This window comes from Drosophila navojoa, chromosome 4 (genome assembly GCF_054131105.1).
Source record: "Drosophila navojoa isolate 15081-1374.11 chromosome 4, UAZ_NAV_1.0, whole genome shotgun sequence".
Classification (NCBI taxonomy): Eukaryota; Metazoa; Arthropoda; class Insecta; order Diptera; family Drosophilidae; genus Drosophila; species Drosophila navojoa.
The window spans coordinates 403,525-424,810 of record NC_142892.1 but is presented as its reverse complement, the minus strand read 5'-3'; the positions used below and the strand labels follow the sequence as shown (position 1 = coordinate 424,810).

General features: G+C 45.2%; 1 protein-coding gene, 1 long non-coding RNA gene and 1 other non-coding gene across 5 annotated transcripts in view; 2 read left to right on the top strand and 1 right to left on the bottom strand.

The window, feature by feature from the left end:
- Positions 1-21,286, bottom strand: part of LOC149091301 (uncharacterized) — a 61,688-nt gene continuing 40,402 nt past the window's right edge. Inside the window, exons 3-4 of one of the 2 annotated variants that reach the window (XR_016196758.1) lie at positions 593-804; positions 1-527 (exon numbers count right to left, since the gene is read on the bottom strand). This is a non-coding gene — a long non-coding RNA (uncharacterized LOC149091301). The remainder of the gene's footprint in view (positions 528-592; positions 805-21,286) is intronic. The other variant, XR_016196757.1, reaches the window with a different exon arrangement.
- ru (roughoid) lies at positions 3,583-21,269 on the top strand. Of its 2 annotated transcripts, none has more exons than XM_030384098.2 (4): positions 3,583-4,037; positions 18,334-18,702; positions 20,026-20,413; positions 20,471-21,269. In XM_030384098.2, the coding sequence occupies exons 2-4, from the start codon at positions 18,457-18,459 to the stop codon at positions 20,788-20,790; spliced, it is 954 nt and encodes a 317-aa protein (XP_030239958.1). In that variant the 5' UTR covers positions 3,583-4,037; positions 18,334-18,456; the 3' UTR covers positions 20,791-21,269. The 2 variants fall into 2 exon arrangements, with proteins under 2 accessions (XP_030239958.1, XP_030239959.1); XM_030384099.2 differs by having other exon boundaries at positions 3,587-4,037; positions 20,029-20,413.
- On the top strand, positions 13,776-13,847 carry TRNAE-CUC (transfer RNA glutamic acid (anticodon CUC)). The gene has a single exon. It is a non-coding gene; the product is annotated as a tRNA-Glu (tRNA).

Sequence of the window (21,286 nt, the reverse complement as noted above, 5' to 3'; positions counted from 1 at the left end):
TTCCCAAGGGGAAGTACTCTTTAGCATAAACAGTTAGAGTAATTACGTAGCTCTTTGCAGTCACATCTCCATTTAGTGCGATCACGAAATTCCATCAAACATCAGCAAACACAAATCTCTTCTACGCAACCTGTGTGCGCGTGCTCTCTGCTACTCGTCGTCTCAAGCTCTTATACGCAACTTGTTCGCTGGCTCGTGGTTCGAAGTTCGAACAGCTGTTCGCTGCTGCGGCGTATAAGAGCTCGCTGCCAACATGTTCGCACATGTGTTGTGTTTGACAGCGAGCGAGAGAGAGGGAGCCGTCGCTCTCTTTGTATTATTTGTTGTATTATTGTGATTAGTTGTGCCTTGTCTTTGTCTGGCCACTTTGTTGACCAAGTTAGCGCAGAGGGCCAATTTGCTGACGACTGCAACGGTTCCACTGTGCGCGGCACACTGGGGCCTGGCGCAGGCATTGTTATGCGCCAAGCGTCGCATTCTTTGGTTCTTGTGGCTCTTTTAGCCGCTTCCTTTAGGCTCGCGTCTGTCTGAGTGTTGAGTGTGAGAGTGCGAGTGTGTGTGTGTGTGTGTTGGATTTCTCAATAAAACTTACAGCACTTTCCGTTTTTCGTGCCACCACAGTCCGCAGTCGCTGTCGCCGTCGCTGCTTTGTATGCCCAACGTGCAGCGGCGTCTGACGACGAATCGCACGTTGACATTGGCGATATTTGCAGCTGTGTCCTGCCGCTGCTGCTGCCGCTGCCTCCGCTGCTGCAGCGTGTGCTGCACTATTGTCGTGGTCTTGGCTGTGGTCGTGGTTGTCAGCTACACTGCAAGAAAGAGAGAAGAGAAATAGATCTTTCAAATTGGAAACCAGAATTAGCAGTAAGATAGAATTTCAAATTAATTTGGAATAATATGTAAAGTTAAGTCTTGCTGTTAGTTAAAGCACATTTTCTTATAAGATTACTCAAGAGGCTTAAACATATTCCAGCCGCACGTCTTAAATGTTCACTTCACTCATGCCTCAAGATGTCTTGCATTTAGCTCAGCTCAAAGTACTTGGCTATTTCTTCAAGTGTGCACACACTCTCTCTCTCTCTCTCTCTCTCTCATACGCACGCAGTGAGCGGAAGCAGCTAGCGCTGTGGCAAGGGAAGCTTCCATAATTATTCTAAGCTGAAGCGCTGCGCCCACCAAAAAAAAAAAGAAGAAATAACAAAAACAACAAAAAAAGGAAGCGTAATTTGAGTCATGCGGCATGTGGCAGGGACGCAGTTTAGCTGAACATGCGGCAGGTGAGCGATGCGGCCAACCAGTTTCAGTTTTTCTTCCTCTTCTGCTGCTGCTTCTTCGTTTTTCGGTTGCTGCAAATCCTTGCACAATTCCCGTTTGGCAGCCTTTCCTGCAGGATATGCGGCAAATTGTGGCACAGTTACTTTTGCCCAGCCGTCGCCTGTTGTTGTTGGCCTGTTGTGGCACGAGCAGGCAGCAGCAGCAGCAGCAACAACAACAACAACCAGCAGCTCACAGCTCGTATCTCATTTCGGTTTCGCCTCTATCTTTGCATCTTGTATCTTTGTATCTTGTGGATCTTTGTATCTTGTATCTGCTGCAAACTTTTGCTGCTGCTGCTGCTGTTGTTGTTGTTGTTGTCTCTTTGGCTTGTCGCACATCTGTTTTGATTTGCAAGCCGCAGACGTCTGCCACGGCCACACCTGTCCCCTCCCCCCACTGCCTCTCCATTCCACCCACAGTCTGCGCCGTCCGCACGTAATCACTTTTTATTGGATTCTTTTATGTTGCGGATATTTTGTGCGTCAAAATCGTCTAATCGCCAGCCTCGCCGCCTCGCCCCCCTCTGGGGGGCATTAAACGCTTTTGGCTTTTCGCTTTTTATTATCGCTTTTTTCTCTCGCTTTTTTTTCTTTTTTTTTCCTTTTCTTTTCGATTTTTGTTGCCGAGTGCAAAAGTAAGAGTAAAAAACAAACTTTGTTAATTGTCTTTGGTGTAAAATACTTTTGTAAGCAACTGTTTGTGAGAGTGCTTGAGAAAATTATGCGCATAGTTTTTGTTAATTTGTGTTAAGTTTACAACAATTTGTATATCATTTAGCTATATAATTGAGTTTGCAGAGAGATTGGTAATGGTCGTTGGAAAAGAGATAGATATATATAATGTAAGAAATATATAATATGTAGTAATATAAGTTCCTTTGCTTCCCTGATATCGCGCAGTGTATGAATGAAGGAGAGAATATTTTGCAAACTATCAACAAATATTTGTTAATTTTAATTGAATTTTCTCCTTTACATAAATTTCTGCTACTTTTCCCGTATATACCCTTTCTATTATCATCAATATATAATGCTTCTATCTACTCATCATTTATACAACTATAAAATTACTCGTCCTTTGGCCTTTCGACAAGATCAGCGAAAAGTATCTATTAACATTTGGCTGCATTGTATCTGTCAGATACTGCATGAGGGTTATCGGGCTGATTAAATCGAGGCGCCTTGTTAACACAAATCGCACATAATTCGATATGTTTCGCCTGCTGCCGAATGCCACAAGCGACAGCAGCAGCAACAGTCGAAGGCAACATCAACTGATGCTGATGCTGCTGATGCTGCTGCTGACAGTTGATGAGGGCCGCTGCAGTTGGAGGGGAACAGCCTTCCCTCTCACTCTCTCCCTCTCTCTGTTTCATGGTTGTTGTTTGCTGATTTACAATAGATTTGATTTGAGATTCGAGTGCAGATTTAAGTGTCAGCCTTAGTAGGGGCACGGGCAGGAGGCGGTGGCTGAGCATGTCGAAGTTTCCATTTGCTTATTAGCTAGATGAGGGATGACTGCCAAACCGCATTGCAAGGGAATCACATTGAATTCAATTCAATTCAATTCAGTTTCAATGATGGCGCTTATGTTGGCTAATTTTTCTCGGCTGCCGGCAGCCAGCTGTCCAAAGCGCGAGCCTGGGAAAGCGTCGACAATTTTCCATTTTCCATTTCGAAAATCTGTTGATAATCGCGATAAATGTAGTTGTTGTTGTTGTTGCTGATTATTGTTATTAATCGTCAAATGAGCGACAAGCGGCTGACCCCAATGCATGAGGCTTAGAGGGAGTGTGTGTGTATGTCTGTGTGTGCGAGTGTGTGGAGCAGTGTGTGAGCGTTGCTAGAGGCAGCGTCAGCTGCAGGTCGCTGAGTAATGAGACTCGTTAATTGTGTGGCTGCTGCTGCTGCTCATCAGCTGGACGCAGCGAGTGCACCTGCCACCGAAACCGGCTCCTGGCTAGCTGCCTCCTGCTCCTTCTCTCCTCCTCTCTCCCTCTCTCTCTCTCCCTCTCTCTCTCACTCTTTGCATTTACCGTTGTGTTGGCCAAAACAACCTGACAACCTGGCAACGCGCTTCGAACCACATCGAACAAGTTCGTCAGCGGTCGCCCAAAAGGGGGCGTGGTAGGGGTTGCAAGGCGAGCTTTTGGGTGGTTGCTCATTGCCTGACGGCCTGACTGGCTGACCGGCCGGCTAAAAAAGGGGTGCAAGGCAACGGCAGCAAAATAAAAGAAACGAAAGAATGAAAAAAAAAACACGAAAAACACTAACAAAGTGCGCTACCCTGAGCTACAGTCACTCCTGGCTAACGGCGCCCCCTGCACGCCACTCCGCGCCCCACGCCGCCTCGAGGCACATTGCGAATCTATAAAAGTATCGGAGCGCATAAAAAACGAGCTCAGTAGTGAACGGCACTTTGCAACGGGCAGCGGCTAACGGCTAACGGCAAACGACTAACGGCAAACGGCGGCGCTTAACGGTACCACAGCAAAGAAAAAGTCAAACGCAGCTTTAGCCGAAAAGGACACGCGGCAAGCGCTTCATGTGTCCAGGCAGCGGGCGATGAATCGAGCGAATCCCCCACATACAAGATACATTCAGCGGCTCTAGCTGCGGCCATCTGAACACCGCTGCGATTGCCGTTAGCATCGGCATTAAGCAGTGCCAACTGTGTGCAGTCGCCAGTCGGCAGTCGGCAGTAACTTGTCAGCATCATTGGTGAGTGTCAACACACACACAGACACACACACACGCACACATATACACGCATTTGAGCACACACAAATCCATCAGCTTAGAGCTCGCCTTTGTAGCTGCGTCGGCATTGAACAGCTGCGGACCCGAAAAATTACAGTTGTAGCTGTAAATTGATACAGAGCTCACTGAGCGAAAAACTTTAGTTCGAGTTGTTCGAGTTTGGTTGGAGTGTGCTAAGGACCAAGCTGAATGATAAAATGATATATGATTAGTTTATGCATTGAAAGCTTGTGGTGTTTTCAAAGAGATGAAGAAGAACTAAATATGAAATTAATAAAGACTGCAGTAGAATCAGATAAACTCTGAAGAAAACCTAATCAAGTTCAAAGTTTCTCGATGCAATTATTGCAATCATTAGAGTACAGAATAATGTCATTAACATATAAAATATATTATATTCACAATTATTCACCATTGGTCAACGCTCATTTCTCTCTCTGCATTATATGTGCAGTTTTATGTGGGAGCATGCCACAGCATCCTTTGCAGCTTACATCCTGTGCGACACATTGCGTATACGCAACGTAAACAGCGCCGCCTGTTTTTCTATGCTGTGTTTGCATTCGCGCTGCTTTGCTGCATTTCAGGGCTGCGTCTCGCTCTGGCTTTGCTGCCAGCTGCCCCGAACAGTGCCCGAGTGTGTGTGCTTTTTTTATGAATGAATCCAACTGCTCGACCCGCGAGCCTCGATAAAATCTCAGGCACGCAGTTCATTTGGCTTCGGTTCGATATTTATTTATTTATTGAATTATGAATGTGGGTTGTCGATCTAATTTCGTTTTAGTGCCGCGCCACGGCAGTTAAATACTCGTAGTTATTTTCGTATCTGTATCTCGTATCTCGTATCTTTATCTGTTCGGCCAAGTGCTACTTGGCCAATTTGTGCCCCTGCGCTTGCCATTTCCATTCCATTTGCTGTTAATTCGGTTGCTCGAGTTCGATCTGGGTTTCTTTTTCTTTTGTTTCGTTCCATTCAACTCTTCTGGCAGCCTAAATTTAAATTCAAAAAGCTTTTGCCCGCACACACATCTCATTTCTGTGTGTAGGAAGGACCGGCGACTGCGACTGCGACGGCGACGGCGACAGAGGCTGCTCCCTGCCTCCCCTCACCCACCCTCGCAATAGGGCTTTGAATACCAATTTCTTGAATGGGATGCGTGGGCAGCGACACGCAGCGGCACGTAGCCAAAAACGTTGCAAGAGCTCGCAGATAAAATCACAGCTAGACGAGATCCTAGGCCAAGCCACAAAGCAATAATCATTCACAGCCAAATTATTGAAAGTGTGGAAACGAGAAGGTTAAATGATAAACTCTTACTTATCATTGACTAGAGTCATTATTTGCTTATGCATTATTATCGATATTAGTATTAGCTTTGCTTAAACAATACTTTTTATACTCTCGTTTCATTCCTACTCAGACACATTATTTGTATTATTATTACGTAAGCCTCTCCCCTTTTATACACTTTGTACTCTTTGTAGTTGATTTCGACATTGATGTTTGTCCAACAATTGCTCAAAATAATGAGAAATAAAAAATAAAAATGTATTCAACATAAGTATTTATGTTTTTGTTTTACTGTTTAATTTGTTTACATTTTGGTTTATTGATTTATTTATTCATTCACTAAAGTATTTTTTATTGACTTGCTGCCGTTTAACGTTGTTGTTGCTCTTGTTGTTGTTGTTGTTTTTTTATTTTTATTTTTTCATTAAATTATTGTTTCATTCATTTACAAGGTTTAACTGCCTTGGTGGGCGTGTGTAGGGGCGTAGGCGTGGCCAGCGCCTGGTCTTAACGCCGCTTTGTTCCCCCAGAAGTCTGCTAAAAGTGCATGCAAATTTTGCGTGCGACAGCAGCTGAGCTACAGCGGCAACAACAACAACAGCTATAAAGCCATATATCATGCTTATAAGCACCCATGACATCAGAGCAAGAGCAAGAGCAGAGCAGAGCAGACTACACCAGACCAGTTGGAAGGGAGGGGAGGGGATCCGGGGAGCTGAATGCCGTCGAGACGACACACGACGATGATCGACGCGTTGCCTTGAATTTCCACGGCCTGCCAAAGACTAGGCTAGGAGAGTGACAGAGAGCGAGAGAGAGAGAGAGAGGCGCGAGACCTGAAGCGATTATCTCTGGGGGCCTCAGTTGCTTATGCGAAAAAAAAACGCATAAAATTTCAAGCGTTTGCTACTTTTAAAAAATTGTACGCACTGCATTTTCTTTATTTTTGTTGTAAAAATATAAATTTGTTTCTGTTTTTTTGTAATTATGTCAAGTTTGCTTTTTTTAGTTGATTTTTTCTTACATTGAGGTGTGAAAAGAAAAACCCATTTCAAGTGCCGAAAAAAAAACTGGAACTAGACCTAGAAGAGAGAGAGAGAGACCTGAGATGACCCCTTTTGACTGATGTATATATATGTAGAAATATATATTCGGAAGAACTAGCGAGGCGAGTTAATTGCTTCTAACTTTAGGTCAACTAATTTGCATAGTTAAAGACCTTGAGAGACACAAAACGAAATGCCTTGAGCATCGCTTATCAGCCGCTGCATGCGCTGCCGCATGCGAGACATTGTTCCAGCCATTTGAGGAGCTAATAAATTAGGGCACTTTATGCTTAGGGAATTTCATAAATTCACCTTTAGCTCTTGCATAAGAGCTAAACGTCGCCGCCTGCGAGTCTGCGTCTGGTAAGAAACCAAAACAAAGCCAAATCAAAGTCAAACGCGAAGACGCTGAAGGAGAAGAGAAGCGTGAAAATATCAAATAGATAAAGAGACCCAAAGAGAAACGATGTGAAAAGTTGTAACACGAAAGAAACAAAAGACGAAGAAGAAGAAGAAGCTAACGCAAGGGCAGAAGAAGAAGTAGGCAGCAACAATGGCTCGGAAAATGTGGAAAATATGTCTTGGGAATCTTGCGAAATGCAGTCTGCTTGAATTAGATAAAAGTTTAGGAAATGTTTATGCCAAAAGTGAAGCAAGAGCAGCCGCGTCACAGAACGCGGCAAATTTCTTTCCTCTTAACTTGCTTATCGCAGGTGAGAGGGTGGGAGAGAGAGAGAGAGAGAGAGAGAGGAGAAGCAGGAGGAAGAGCAGCTTTGAGCGGCTGCGGAAGTGCAGCACACGAAATAAATGTGGGTAAAAAAGGCAAAACAGGAAAAGTGTTTTCATTTCTGCTTTTTTTTGCAAGACAAATGTTTTTAGCAAATGCACTTGGCGAAAAGGTTGACTCGAATTGAATATGAAAGTTATTTTAATAATAGGGTAATGATTTTCTTGCTTTAAAAATATCGGAGCTCAATCAGAAATCGGAGGATTTACACATATGGCAAGATAATGCTCAGAGCTGAAGTCCTACTTATTTATTTACTTAGTCCCAGGCTCTTTCACATCTGCCCAGACAGCTTCCCAAGCTCCCGAGGATTTCTACTGCACTTTTTCTGCCAGTGTAGATACATTTGACTGCATGTTTTAGATGCACATGCTTAGCTGGGTTGCCAAGGCAAGGCGACTTCGTTCGTTGTTGTCTGCACGTGAATATTTCACACAAAGCACAAAGCGAGCGGCAAATTACGACACCCAAACGCCAGCGTCGACTGAGGCAGCGACTACAGCAGCAGCAGCAGGCAGCAATAGCAAGAATGCCTAACCAGCGCAATTTGCAAATGCGAAATGCGAATGAGAAATTCGAAATGCGAACTGCGAGTGCGAGCGAGTGAATCACAGGCGGCAACAACAATAGTTAAGAATGCGCCAAGGGAACTCCGCACACTCATCGCTTATCGCAATGCAGTGCCCCCTCCCATGCACAGCTCTATGCCGCCCCCTTCCCTGCCCCGCCCTTTTGCAATATTCATTCATCGATAGCGCGGTGAAAATTTCGTGCGCGAGACCAAAAACAAAAGCGCAAACTCAAGAGGCGCGAGATAAACAAAGCACAAGAGCAAACAAACAAACAAACAAACAAGCACATGCATAGATGCAGATGCAGATGCGACTGGCAGATGCAATTGCAATTGCATCTAAGTATCTGCGAGCTGCGTAGCTACGTGTGAAACGACACTAAACTGCATAGCTGAAATTCTTGCAGACAAACGCAAAGCGCAAAGCGTGAAGCAGCGAGCAGCGAGCAGCAAATTAGCAAAGCTGTCGAAAACTTTTTGAAAAGTGAAACGGAACCCAGACTCAGGGCCGACAATGTATCTATCTCTCCCTCTCTCTCTCTCTCGCTCTGTATATATATAGACAGAGAGAATGTTGAACTGGCTGAGTCAGGCCCACGCATTGGCTCGCCACTGAAATCCGCATCCGACTTATCGACCCAAAAAAACAAGTTTTTCCCACGGCGTCAAATGCGGCGCGTGGGCAAAACCCCACAGATTGGAATCCAATTGGACATAAGACTAGTCGACGGCATCGAGTCCAATTCGAAGCCATTTGACGTCAGAGCTGTGACAAACTGTTATAATAAACATGACACCTTGCCTCACTCAGTTTATGCTTTACGAGTGCCAGCGGGTCGTAACTCCCTCCCGTGCGTCTCGTGAGTCGGTTTCTATTTGGCCAAGCATTATCTAATTTCGTTCGGATCATAAGCTAGTTCTCGTCATGTGATGAATGTTTTTGCTTGGAGTTGGAAAGTGATCGGACCGAAAGCCAAATCAAAGAACTAAATATTCACACAATAATCTATTAGCACTCTCAGCTCGGCTAATCAACTACATAACTCTATTAAATGCCATTTCAAATTGATGACAATCGGGTGTGCCGAACGCTGTCTGAGCGCCGAACGATTAGATACTCTATCGAAAGAAATGGAAAGAATGCAAATAATTTCAATAAGAATTCATTGGGAGCTCTATAGAAGCTGGCATTAATCTGAGGTATAAATGTCAAGAAATGCGATTAGCAAAATTTGATAATAGGAGATTAGCCAAAAGAATGAAAAAAGAGATGTGCGTGAGTGAAAGAAGAAATGGAGGAGACAAAGCGCTGGAGAAAGTGAAGCCTATTTTAGATCTATGATCTAATCAAATAGAATGATGGTCAGAAACTATTGTAGATTAAAACAAAGAGAGAGGGGGACACAGAGAACAGTTATATTGGATTACCTAGCTAGGCTTCAAAGCTCCTAGTTATAGGGTATCTCCAATGTTGTTTTGTCATATATATTTTCGGCTAATATTTGCATATCACATTTAGGTGGCTAAGCATTTGATTATCTTTGCTTAGCATTAAATAACAATTATACTTTCTATACAAATAGACGCATTGCATATTCCATCAGCTCTGGCCACTTAAACTGGGCCATAAACCAGTTGGAAGCGTAAAAAAATTGGAGCGGATCAAAAAATAGTTGTAAATAGAGCGAAATATTTTTCATAAATGTCCAAATGTTGCCCCTTCTCGTCTCTCACACACTCTCTGGATATATATTTTCTATTATCCAGCGATTATTCAAAACTGAAAATGCAAAATGTAAAATGTGAAAAGAAATTGGATGTTTGTGCAAATATGCGAGATGCAATGAAATATTTTGGCAATTAAAAGCGACAAGCGAATGAAACCCAACATGCAACAATTTTATTTATATATCTAGTTCTATTTCGCGCTTGGCCACAGCAACAAATGTTTTTACAACCAATTTTAACAACAGCCATAAAAAATGCATACAAAACAATAAAAGCAAAACTTAAAATATTTTATAAGCGAGACAGAGACAGAGATAGAGGGAATGCTATGTTATGGTAGGTGCAGGTGCCATGCCCCCTTTTTTGGGTATTTATAAAATTGGCTTGGGTCATTTGCAACTTATTTTAGATACGCATGGATGTTGCAGCTCTGATTGTTGCGAGTCGCGCGTTCATCAAATTTGCATTAGCAAATGAGCGCAGCAAAGAGAAAGACACAACAAGCAGAAGAAGAAGAAGAAGCAGAAGCAGAAAATAGCGTTTCACAGTTAACTCAATTAACTTATAAAATGTAAACTATGCGAGCCCCAACACCAGCAACAGCCACAGCAACAGCAACAAGAGCCCGACTAAGCTAAACGGCAACGGTGATTAACTCTTGGCCACAGCAATCCACAGCGAAGCTTTCCATATATGTAGATGCGTGCCTTGAGATACAGATACAGATACAGATGGAGATATAGATACAGATATTTACGTGAACGTATCTACAAGCTACAAGTTACGCTTTGCAGACTCGCGCAGTCAGCTGAGCGCGAATAATTACCACGCCAAGTCTTTGGCGCAGACGAAGAGCAGGCGGAGGAGACGCCAGTGCAGGGCCAGTTGAGGCGGCTCAGTCAAAGCTTTGACTAAAAATAGTTAGCCCAGTGAATGGTCATCGAGCTGCCGGCCCGGCCCCACTGGCCAAGCCAAGTTGGGTGGCTCCAGCGCCAGCGTTGCTAATGTGCTTTGGCAAAAATGTGATAATCGAACGATGGCAACGGCCAGCAGTATCGGTTCAATGTGCGAGCCGTGCCTGAGATACACTTACACACACACACACACACACACACACACATTTAGCAGCTATTGAACCCATTAATGAACCCATTTGCTTTTCTAAGCCAACAATTTTCCCAGCAAATGAAAGTCGCAGCAAAATGAACGCCCAATTGCCAATTGGCTCGCTGATCTCGGCTCTGGCTGGAGAGGCTTTCTATGGGTGTGAATGAGATCTTGTTGAAGCTGCAAAAGCAAGGCAGACTCCTCTTCAAGTGTGGTTCTTCACTATATAGGGATCAGTCTAGTCAAGTCTAGACTATCTAGCTTCCCGGGCATCTATCAATTGAGATTCAGCTGAAACTTCAGCCTGAACTTTTTACCCACAAATAATTCACGCATTCCAGCGACGGTCGCACTTGTTTAACTAGCTCTGTTCCCTGTTCCCCTAAGCTTTTCCTGCTCCCACCTGCTTTGCCGCGAGTCTTGTCCCTTGTTCTTTTGAGGGCAGACAAAAGCCTTTTCATGCCATTTTCATTTCCATTACCGTGCGAATTGTTCTAGCTGCTTGCATTTTCCCTCATTCCACATTTTCTTGTTGTTTTCTTCAACATTCTTCACTTGACGTTGTTGTTTTTCATAGTAAGCTCTGCGTTGAACCGACCTGGTCGCATAATTGCCTTTTGATGTTGACTTTGTTGTTGGTCAGCCTCACATTTGCCGCCTGCCCCGCTCGAGCTTGAGCCCGGCCTCTGCCTCTGCATCTGGCCGCTGCGCACTTCAAGTCAAACATTAATTGTTATGATTTACAATGAGAAAAATTATGAATTAATTATTCATGGCGCTCTGCAGGAACCAGCCAACTGCCGCCCGCCTCCTGCTCACGCTTAACTTGCAGTTTCCTCATTGCGTGGCTTCCGTCGAATGCTTCCTAAAATGCTTCATGCAAGTGAGAGCGAGAGGGGAGAGGGGAGAGGCTTGCACTTATAGACCAATTAGCTAACGGAACTACGTGCAAATCGTTGCATCTTGTTAACCGTTCGATGCCAACTCATCTGAGATACTTTTGCATCTGCATCTGCTGCAGTAGATGCTGCTGCTGCTGGTGCTTGTGGCCGCTTGGAAAGCGGGTTAATTGATGGCTTTTGCTTTAAATTGCCACGCTCGACAATCAGCGGCAATTGGCGCACATTCGTTGGCCTGGCTGCCTCGGCCGCTGGCCTAGGCGCGCTGCAAACGTATCTGTCAATCAGCGTATCTGTATCTGCAGCTGTGCATCTGTATCTGTGCACTTGCATCTTTTGCATGCAGTCGCGTTTTGAAGTTAATTATCAAGTTCATGTTCGTGCCGCAATTTGCTAAGCTTTATTAGATCAGTCCAGAGAAATTTCATATAATCCAGTTTGCGAGCACTTGCCCAGCAGCCGAGGCAGCCCATAAATCAACTGTGCCCACCAGATCAACTCGACTTCAGTGCCATCTGCGTGCCATACAGCAGCCCCAGAATCTAGTTCAACACGTAGTCCTCTATGCTGGAGCTGTTATACATATGTTAATTACAGAGCAGATACAAATATATTTATGTATATACATATATGTTTTATATGCGCGCTCATTAATCGTTTGCGTGCCAAATTTATTGATATGTCAAAACGGCCCTCTATAGTAGACCCCCCCTTCACCTCCTTCCACACAATGAGCTCTTTTCCCCTTGGGGCATGTTGTTGACCTACCAAATGTGCTTGGACTTATTTTAAGTACAAAGTCTATCAAAGTTTTATGGGGTATGCCTCGTCGGATACTCCCTAGTCCTCTACTATTTTATCTATGCATTGAAATTGAAGTGCTTTCTAGTCAGCTCTTTCGCTCAGTTTATATAGTTCTGATACCGCTGCTATCTCTTCCGACTATTTCGTCACATACATACATATATATTTATATGTATATAGTTACAATTTGTAGAGTGCTGCCATCGATTTATGGCATAATCGAAATGTTTAGTTTTAATTCAACCGAAAGTTCCATTTGCATTTCCCCTGCAGCCAAGCCACTGCCACGCCCCGCCGCCCCGCCGCTCTGCCGACCCATTCAGCCGTTCTCTATCTGATGTTGCGTGATTCATTTTCATATTTGTTGTTATTTTGTTGTTGTTTTGCTATAAACATGATGTTTGTATTCTTTGGTGTTGTTTTATTTTCGTTCGGTGTCGTTTTCTCATTTCATTTCATATATACGTATATAAATATATCTGTTGTTTTTCCCTATATATTTCCGTGTGAACTTCCGTTTTCGTTGGCAGCGACGGCGACGGCGACGGCGACGGTGACAGCGCGAGAGGAGGAGCAGCTGAGCTCTGCCTGGAAAAAAGGCAAAAGTTTTGGAACGTGTTTGAAATATTGATAGCGAGTGCAGAGACCAGAGACCAGAGAGCAGAGACCACAACAACAGCCAACACAAATACACTCAGCAATGCGGTGGTTGCAACAACAACAACAATCAAGAGTCTAGTAACACCTAGCGCTGTGCTTGCCTGACCAAATGCGTCCGCCTCTTCCTCCAGCTGCATTGCCCACTCTGTCCATCTCTCGCCCTCTTTGTCCCTTTCAGTCTGCTGCTTTTGGCGATTTTGCTTTGCTTTTTACACTGCTGCGGCAGTTTGGCTAGCTGCCGGCTGCCGGGCTGGTCGTCTGGTTGTCAGACAGTCGTCCCCCTTTTGCGCTGCCATTAGACAATAACTGGCAATAATCGTTGAACCGTAAAATAAACATGGATACGCGCTGCACTTGTTTAGGTAACACCAACTAACCAACTAACCAACCCGCCAACCAACCAACCACCAACAACAGCAACAGCAACACCAAAAGCAACAACAACAATCAGCGTCGCGTGGTCAGGTGTCGATGTCGCTTGTCTGTTATGTCTTGTTGTTGCTGTTGTTGTTGTTGTTGTTTCTGCCTCTGCTTCCACCTTCTGGGCTGGCAGTCATTATGTCTCGACAACTGCCCGCTGCCGGACGCTAACTGATTTGTGCATTGACGCGAAGTCGTAGAAATATTCAACATAAATACGTGTATTATTCGACTTGAGTTCGTTCTGGCTGTGCGCAGTTTTATGCTTTCTATCAAGCAGCTAACAGAGCTATATTTACATTTTATCTGAATCTTTTGATATTTTTAGCTTTTTATTGGATATTTACTTACTTGATATTTCAGAATTAGATAGCTATGGGCACAAGTCCCATATTGTCTAGTGGTTAGGATATCCGGCTCTCACCCGGAAGGCCCGGGTTCAATTCCCGGTATGGGAAAACTAGTTCTTTTCTATTTTAATGAAAGTAATTAATCACGCTAGTCAAAGTGGGGTCAATCGATATTCGTGCCTAAGGACTTGGCCATTTTAAATTATTTAATACTTCTAGTCAGTCAAAGATGACGACGTGGGCTCAATTCTCACTACAGTTGCTTTGATGTCATACAACTTTTTGTTGTTTATTTATTAGAGCTTACTGGGTAAGCAATTGCAAGCATTGACAGTAGATAGATATCGTTAGATAGGAAGAAACTCAGGTTCAATTCAAGGCGAACACGGAAATATTTTTAATTGGTCTCTTGCATTTTACTTTACGACTTGAATTTTGACTATCAACGGCGGAACTGCGGCACATTTGTGGACCACTCGATTGCCCAATGTGGCCAATGGACGGACGGGCATCTGGTTCCGTTGCAAGTGCGAGTATCTGAGGTTCATCAAGAGCAAGAGCAAGAGCAAGAACAGCTTCTTTCGAAATCGCTGGCACAGATATACAACTGACAAGCGCTCTGGCTGCTTGTATTGTAGGTTAAGTTTAATGTCCAAAAATTTTACGGCTAGCCAACAAAGAAACAGAGAGAGGGATCGGGGCGGGCAGGCTGAGTAAGGGCTTGTGGCTGGGCAAGTGTTTCACACAGTAAACACAAGTTAATGAAATTAAAACGTAAGCAGCAGCAGGCAAACGCAATAAACACAAAAGAAATTACAATTAAATTGAAAGCAGGCAAAAGTCGAGATTCGAGTTTGCCCCCCGCACACACACACACACACACACACACACACACACTTCATTTGCGAGACGTTGGCGTGGCATGCAACCTAAATGGAAATGAACTCGCGTGGGCCGCTGCAGTTGAGCCCCATTTCCTAAAACCCCAGCTTGCCCCCCTCTACTCAATTGCTTGGCTGGGGCCTCTATCGCGATGCTCCATTTGCGCCATTTGCTGCTTCCCTCTCGCTCTCGCTCTCGCTCTCGCCCTCTGTCCAGCTTCAGCGGCGCACTTGCTGCCCTCCCTCTCTCTCTCTCTCTCCCTCTCGCACTCCCTTTCTGTCGCATGACATGCGGCTTTTAATCGCATTCGTTTCAATTGCCGGAATTTTATTGTGAAATGAGCAAAGACTTTGGTCCCCCTCTCTTCCTCTCTCTCCTTCTCTCTTTCTGAATAGGTGGCCCTACCGCGCGACTTTCTTTGTGAAGCAAAGTGAAGTGCACAGTCAGACAGCTCATCCCCTTAACAGACGAAAGCTCCAGCTCTGTTCCGCAGTTCGTTTCATAACTTTTTTCCCCTAGCGCTCGGCATTGCCCAACACTATTTTTTAATTGCGAACACCAAAAGAAAATAACTTGCAAATTTAATGTTAATGCTAATGTTATTGTTAATGTTAATGTTAATGTTGTCTCCCCGCACTCGCGCGAATGTGTGTGTGTATGTGTGTGTGTTGGCCATAAAAAGTGAAAACTGCCAGCGGCAGCAAAACTCAGTTTTCTTTCTCTTTGAGCCTCTCGCATATGCATGCATGTTTTTCTTTTCAATTATATAGTTTTTCTTAACAATTTTCTCGTCATTGTTGTTAATGTTTCCAGTTGCTGCTGCTGCTGCTGCTGCTATTGCAGTTGTTGTTGCAACTTTCATTGTGCTCACACCCAACCAAACAACAACCAACCAACCAAGCAGCCACCCACCCACACAGCCAAGGTCGCTTCGAGTGCTGCCAACTTGCTTTTATTTTATTTTACATTTTTTATCTGCATTTTTTCTTCACTTTTCACAAGTTTCTCATAACTAACATTTAAGCCCAGTCATAATTATTAATGTGCACATTTCTCTTTCTCACTCTCACAACATTTCTTTGTTTAACTTGCCTCGCTTCCCTTTCTACTTTGCTCCCCTCTCTCTCTCTCTCTCTCTCTCTCTGGCCTTTGCAACTCCTCTTGCTTGGCGTACCCGCAGTGCTGGTAATTAAAATTTTATTTAACACATTTCACTTGAATACATCGTCCCTCTCTCTGTCTCTCTCTCTCTTCTCCTTCACTCTTTTGCAAGTTATATTTTCTTTTCATCAAATATTTAAAAGGCATTCACATTTGCTGCACATGCAAAAACTTATACTGAACTAACTTTTTCTTTCATATATGTCAAATACATATGACCCAAGTTTTATGCAAGGCTAAATTCTGCAAAGCCATAACAGTTCAAGAAATGTTAATAAGACCGCTGTTAGTGCTTAAGCATAACACTACAAGCAATGTTAGCTTATAAATTAAAAAGGAAGGAACAAGTCTAATCCTTACAAGAAGAGTGTGGGAGTGAATAAAGGTTCCTCGTTTAAAATGTCTCTACGGACGGTTAGGCGAATTGGCAATGCATAAAACCAGAACTCAAGGTGCTATATTTATCCAATATTGTGGTATATTAAATTTTTACCACAACTTCCCTTTAACATACATTTATTAATCAAAAATATGATAAGGTCATGGAATTGTTTTCATTGAATAAGTTGGACTTATTTATTTATAAATTACAATTTAATTTAATTATGGTCAGTTTAGTTTTTTCCATCGATAAATAATGAATAATAGTCGCTTTAATAAACTATCTATGGAAACAGTTGAAAATGCTCGTAGACTATTTTTTCTGTAATCAATTTATTTATTTACCCATGAATCAATAAATTGAATATGGTAAAAAACTGTAAAGCACGCATATTTGATAAATACAAATGGAAATAATGCAAACACAGCGCACACACATGAGCACACACACACACACACAGCCAGCAAAATACACTCGCACACACACTTCGAACCAACATTATGCAAATTAAATATTTGCTAATGCAAATACAAACACAAATACAAACTCAAAGCCGAATCAAGTGCTGCCGCAGTGGGGCGTGAAATCGGGGAGGGGGGCGTACTGCTACGTGGCAGCCGTGGCAGTGTTAAGGAAGTCGTCCTGTGAGTCCGAATGCTTGCATAATCCACTCATACATACATATGCATACATTACACAGAGACGCCAGAAAGTTCGATTCTTGGCACCGAGACGAGTCACGAGTCGATGCGAGACTCGAGTGTTGAGTCTCGAGTCGCAGCCAGCTCACGTTTGCGTTGGTTCAAGGATATGTGCGTGTCCTGAATGGGCACAGCGGCGCATAACTTGCGTGCGAAGGCCACACAGCACAAACAACACAAACAACAACAGCGACAACAACAAAGAGCAACAAAAGCCAAAAAGCTTACGAAACAAGAAATTATGTTTAAGGACATTAAGGACATGCCCACACCTGTCGATATTCGTACAGTTTTGGCGTGCGTTCATTATTGTTAGCTCAGCTAAGTCGTCCTGTGCCCCCTTCCTCAGCTGTGCGCTCTGGCCAACCGGTTTGTGGCATTGCATCCTGATCGAAGATGGGAAACGCAGCATTTCCGTTTCGCAAAACTCGTTTGCCAGAAAGTGTCCTGCCTCTGCTTGCCAGTTGGCCGAGGCGCCCCACAGCTTACCGTTCGACATGTGTACCGACCGCCTTTGCCCCTGCCCTTGCCCCGACCGCTGTCCTCGTTGGTCTTTTGTTTTGCCAGTGTAGCAAGCAGCTCCAAAAGGTAATCACCATTAAAACTCATTACCAAGGGCAACACGCCATGGCCAATACGACTCAGGACACTAAAGCTGGCCACAGACCGACTATAAACCGCCTTGGCCAGGACTGCGATTGCGATTGCGATTCCGATTGCGGCTACAGTTCGCAATCAGCAAATACAAACTGAACTCAGCTGAAATACAAATGGAAACAGGCAACTGCAATTGCGACAACTTCCAATTTGTATCCTTCTAGTTGCGGCGGGCAAACTTTATTCTCTGTCTTGGCTTTATCAATGAACTAGTTTTTATCGATTTCCACTGTTGGCTCTTTGGAGATAAGCTCCTACCTACCCTATACCTTATGCAAATGCAGTTACTAGTCCACTGATTTATGCATTAGAATATGGAATATGCACTTCTTACATTTCGTCTGGCAAGATGACTTTGCAGAAGGAAATATATTTGGTATAGGTTCGCTTGAGTTCCATGGGGCTTCGTTCGCATTCAGCAGCGAAAATAAATTTGTTTGTCGAAAAATGCGCTGTCTAGGCGAGAGATATAAATTCCGACTATTTTATTGCCGTCTGGTGACATTACAAGCGATATTTCGAGGACTAGGGCAGTGCTAGGGGTCGGGTGCGGCAGGCGTGGCACATTGAGTTGGCTGGCGCCAAATCAAGTCAAGAGAAATTGCGCTGCAGTTGTCGCAGCGGCCAGAAGGCAAGGAACGTGGAAATTGTTGGACAGACAACCTTGAGCTAATTTGGCTAGGCTCTTACAATTCCACCTCCCTCTCTCTCACTCTCTCTCCCTCTGTCTGTTTGCAGTTCCCTCTCTCTCCCTCTCTCTTACATGTGTGACTCACTCTCTCTCTCTCTTTGTTTCGGTGTCTCTTTGCAGGGGCCGACAGCGGGCCAGACGAAATTCCTCGCGCCGGCAACAACATGACAGCCGCTAAGTGGGGCACCGTCACAAGGCAGACGCCCCAAAAATAGACGCCGCAACGCCGGCAACACATCGGAAATGCTCCTCTCCTCCGCCACAGTGCTGCAGATGCCGCCATCCCAGCCACGCAGCAGCAGCAGCAGCAGCAGCAGCACCGGCCTGGTGCTGGGCGTCTGTCTCGACCAGCTGATGCAGCAGCCCCCACTCAAGAAGTTGCCAGACAACGACAACACCGAGGCAGAGCCAGAGATACCGAAGCAGCAGCAGCCGCAGTCGGCAGCCAGACAAGCGCCCTGCTTCATTGTGCTCGTCTCGCTGCTAGAGGTAGGTTGACCGGGCTGACCACTTCTAATGCAAATGCCCTAAACGTCCCGACCCAAGGGTTGATTCGAAAAATGCCGCCGGGTTGCCATGACGGCATGCCCACCACACACACACACACACACAAGCCAAGACTCGCTTTGGGGGCTGGGGACTTAATTGCTGTCACAAGTGCAGCCAGATAGGGCAATAAATGGAAATCCCTTCGACATTAACTTGAAGCGGGCTCTGAGTGAGCAACTCTAGCAATTTGTTTCATATACCTAAATTGAAGCAGCTTATATTAAACATTATTTAACTGCTCCTGGTATTCATTAGATCTGCTTCCACATCGATTACTTCTCTGCAGTTTCCACTTGCAGTGAACTAAGGCTAAGAATTTCTCGAGTGTGCCAAAACTCAAACAATAATCCTCTCTTCTTCCTCTTCTCTACTGTTTTACTGCATTCAGAGCTGCACTAAATATGCTTATATGCCACGCTCTGTGACCTCTGACCCCGTGGCTGTTGTGGCAGCTGCTGTTGCCTGGAGTGGGCCCTGAGCTTCAGCTTCTTGGGCTGCGTGCCCTTTATTCGGCCAACATCTCAAGTTATTGCCGCTGCCGCCGCCGCCTGGGGTTGCTGCTCTACTGGATTCATGTGGGTGTCCCGGAGCCAAGCAATAATAGCTCTCCTGATCATATTTCAGCCCCCGATGGGTTGCGTGCCCAATCTATTGCCCCACTCTCCACTCTCCCCCTCGCATTCGCCAGTTGCAATTCCATTTTTAATGCCACACACTCGCACACACACACACATGCACATATGTGAGTCGAGGTTTGTGGCACATAAATTGCCCGGCTGGCCGCAAAGCGAGTGGCAAGCGGCATTTGCAAATGGCATTTGGCTTCCGGGCTGGGCAAGGATATATCAACAGAAACAGGAGACCAACATTTGGGGAGTGCGTGCGAAAATCCAAACACTTTTTGCGTCTGTATTGGTGTCTGGCCCTGCAGACTGGACGCCGCCTGCCGCAAGAAGCAGCAACGGAAAGAGAAAGAACAACAGAGACGGGGCGTTTAGCGAGTGGCACATGAAGTTCGCCCTGGCATTGGCGACGTCTCGCCGCTGTCTGCTGCCAGTCTCGTTCGCCTCGGCTGCATCATGCAGAGCCCGAGGGTTGCTTTGGCTGGCGTTGACTTTTCCTTCGCTTTGGCTTTTCCTGGCGCCGAGCAGGGTCGACATAAAAAATGGCTTTCATTGTGATGGCTTTATGGCTGTCAGCGTTGACTAGACTAAGTCCTTTACATCGAACCTCTAGGCAATATCTTAATCAACTTCACTCCAGCAGATCCTTGTCTTTGTGTACGTCGGCGCTGCTCCGCCGGAGGATTCGTTGCTCATCTATCGACCGGATCGCCGTCTGCAGCTGTGGCGCTTCGTCTCCTACGCCTTGCTCCACGCCAGCTGGCTCCACCTGGGCATCAACGTACTCACCCAGCTGGTCTATGGCCTGCCGCTGGAGCTGCTCCATGGCTCAGGGCGCACCGCCGTCATTTATTTGGCAGGCGTGCTGGCCGGATCCTTGGGCACCAGCGTTGTGGACTCCACGGTGTATCTGGTGGGCGCCAGTGGAGGGGTTTATGCTCTACTAGCTGCCCAGCTGGCCAACCTTCTGCTCAACTTCGGACACATCCGTCAGGGCTTCGCACAGCTGCTGGCTGTCCTTGTCTTTGGTGAGTTTCGGTTTTCCTGCCTAATCTCCGAATCAGCTCATTGAAGATCCTCCGCAGTCTCCTGCGACCTGGCCTACACGCTCTACTGCCGGCAGTTGGCTCTGGCGGAGCTGACGCCCAACATCTCCGTCTCCTACATAGCGCATATGACGGGCGCCCTGGCGGGACTCAGCGTCGGCCTCTGCCTGCTGCGGCAGCTGGATGGCAGCCTGCGTCCGCGTCTGTTGCGCTGGCTGGCCTTGGCCGTGTGGACCACCTTCAGTGGCTTCGCCCTGGCCTTCAATCTGATCAACACAGTCACGGCCCAGCTGCTGGCCGAGGAGGAGGGCGAGGTGCTCAAACAGCATTTGCTGCACGACCTGGGCATGGAGCGCTGACAGCCACATCCAAAGACTGAGCCCAGTCACGCGTCGAACTATACTCATATCCGAACAATAGACTAGTCATTAGCTCATAAGGCATTCCAGGACAACGTGCTCAAAAGAATATACACATCTAACATAGGCATATACATATATGCGCTCAAAGGCGAAGAGGAATCGAACGAATGCTAACAATTATCTTATGTAAATGCCAAAAGGAGTTGAAGGAAGCGAACTCCCAATTGCTAATCGAGCGAGGCTCAATTCAGAGACTTCAAGCAGTGCCGCTTAAGACAAGATCCTAGTGCTATGCATCCTATATATGTAAACTTTATTTATCAGATTATATATAGAACTATCAACTCAAGTATTTATCTAGCTGCGAACGAGCTGTCGATCAAGTTTTAGCTAGGCTACAACTAACTACAATACAAACTCCATATGCAAGTGAAAGTTTCAAAATAAATCAAAAATATATCTACAATAAATCGAAATATCAAGAGTTTTTATG

Coding starts and splice junctions, on each gene's coding strand:
- ru (XM_030384098.2), top strand. CDS start 18,457: ATGCTCCTCTCCTCCGCCACAGTGCTGCAGATGCCGCCATCCCAGCCA. Junction 18,703..20,025: donor TGCTCGTCTCGCTGCTAGAG/GTAGGTTGACCG, acceptor ACTTCACTCCAG/CAGATCCTTGTCTTTGTGTA. Junction 20,414..20,470: donor GCTGGCTGTCCTTGTCTTTG/GTGAGTTTCGGT, acceptor GATCCTCCGCAG/TCTCCTGCGACCTGGCCTAC.